We start from the raw sequence: 1,203 nt of genomic DNA, 5'->3' as shown, positions 1-1,203 counted from the left end.
ATTCTCCACTGATGAGTCATGGCCAGGCAGCTGCTTCAGCCAGGGTGGAGTCCTGTGCCTTTACCCACAGGACTGCCTGTTTGTTTTGCTTTGTAGAAACTCCAAGAGGAGGAGGAGGAGAGCAACACCAGCAAAGTGCCCACCGCTGTGTCAGAGGATCATCTCTGAGAGGAAGGTGGTGACAACTCAGGGAACATGAACACCCCACCTTTTCCTTCGGCACGGCTCTCACCGCCAGCACAAAGGGCTTCGCTAGAGATATTTTTGGAGGGAACCAGCGGGACTATTTGTGGCTTGGATGGCCTATTCCTCCTAGAACCCACGTAAGAGCTTGGATGATTTAGTTGGAGAAAATTGCACCTATCACCAAATGCCCGTTTGATTCCCACCTCCACCCCCTTTTAGGTTATGGGAGTTGGTGTTGGGACAGGGTGATGGAGAATTATTGGAGTCAATCCTAGCTTGGTCTCTCGCCTTCCTTCTTTTCCTCCATCCATCATGGACAATGCCTGCAAAATTTTCACAGGAGGAAAGCTTATTCAGGATATTAACTTGAACTTTCCAGTGTCCTAAGAGCCTCTCATGAAGCCCAATTCTAAGAAGTGGCAAGCTGCTGTGCCTGGGTGATCTCCTGGGTCATCGGACTGACTGCTCAAGTTCTGCGGGAGAGGAAGCACCACTAGAACAACTCCATCGGAACAGCTCCACCAGGACTTGTGGCCCTAAATTTTCCTGGCCTATCGGGGTCTGTCTCCAAACCCTCTTTCCTAAGAGCTGAGCAAACCAAACATCAATAAACTTGACAAAAGACTTTGTTGTGGCCATGATGGAGATACCTACACGGGAGGGCTACCTACCTAGGTGTGATGGTGCTGGGGGCTACCTTCTGAGTATATTTGTGGAGGCCCATATCTGGGAACTCTGGCAGCTTGAGTTGGGAATGGGAAGGTTCTTTTTTACAGAAGTACTTCCCCAGGGACTTCTGTGTGTCACAGTCACCTCTGATGCCTTTATCTCGATGCTGCATTGGGAATCTCAGCCATTAGCCCAAGTGCTTGTTTTATTCCAAGGCAGGGTAATCCCAGCCAACTTACTCTAACCTTTGCTGAAAACTAATCTTGATTCATTCCACTCTGACAAATCCAAAGCTGCTTCTGAGAGATAAGAGGGAAGGGGTAGAAGGAAAGGTACCCCTTGAAATGG

General features: G+C 49.1%; 1 protein-coding gene across 1 annotated transcript in view; it reads left to right on the top strand.

Annotated features, from left to right (window-relative positions):
* The window catches only part of LOC105495765 (FLVCR choline and putative heme transporter 2), a 71,098-nt gene extending 70,288 nt beyond the window's left edge, over positions 1–810 (top strand). Inside the window, exon 10 of the mRNA XM_011765486.3 lies at positions 97–810. Coding sequence (XP_011763788.2) covers positions 97–168 — 72 coding nt within the window. The 3' untranslated portion in view covers positions 169–810. The remainder of the gene's footprint in view (positions 1–96) is intronic.
* The last annotated feature ends 393 nt before the right edge of the window (positions 811–1,203 follow it).

Source organism: Macaca nemestrina, chromosome 7, assembly GCF_043159975.1.
Source record: "Macaca nemestrina isolate mMacNem1 chromosome 7, mMacNem.hap1, whole genome shotgun sequence".
In the NCBI taxonomy this organism is placed as follows: Eukaryota; Metazoa; Chordata; class Mammalia; order Primates; family Cercopithecidae; genus Macaca; species Macaca nemestrina.
This window is presented reverse-complemented; position numbering and strand designations above follow the sequence as displayed.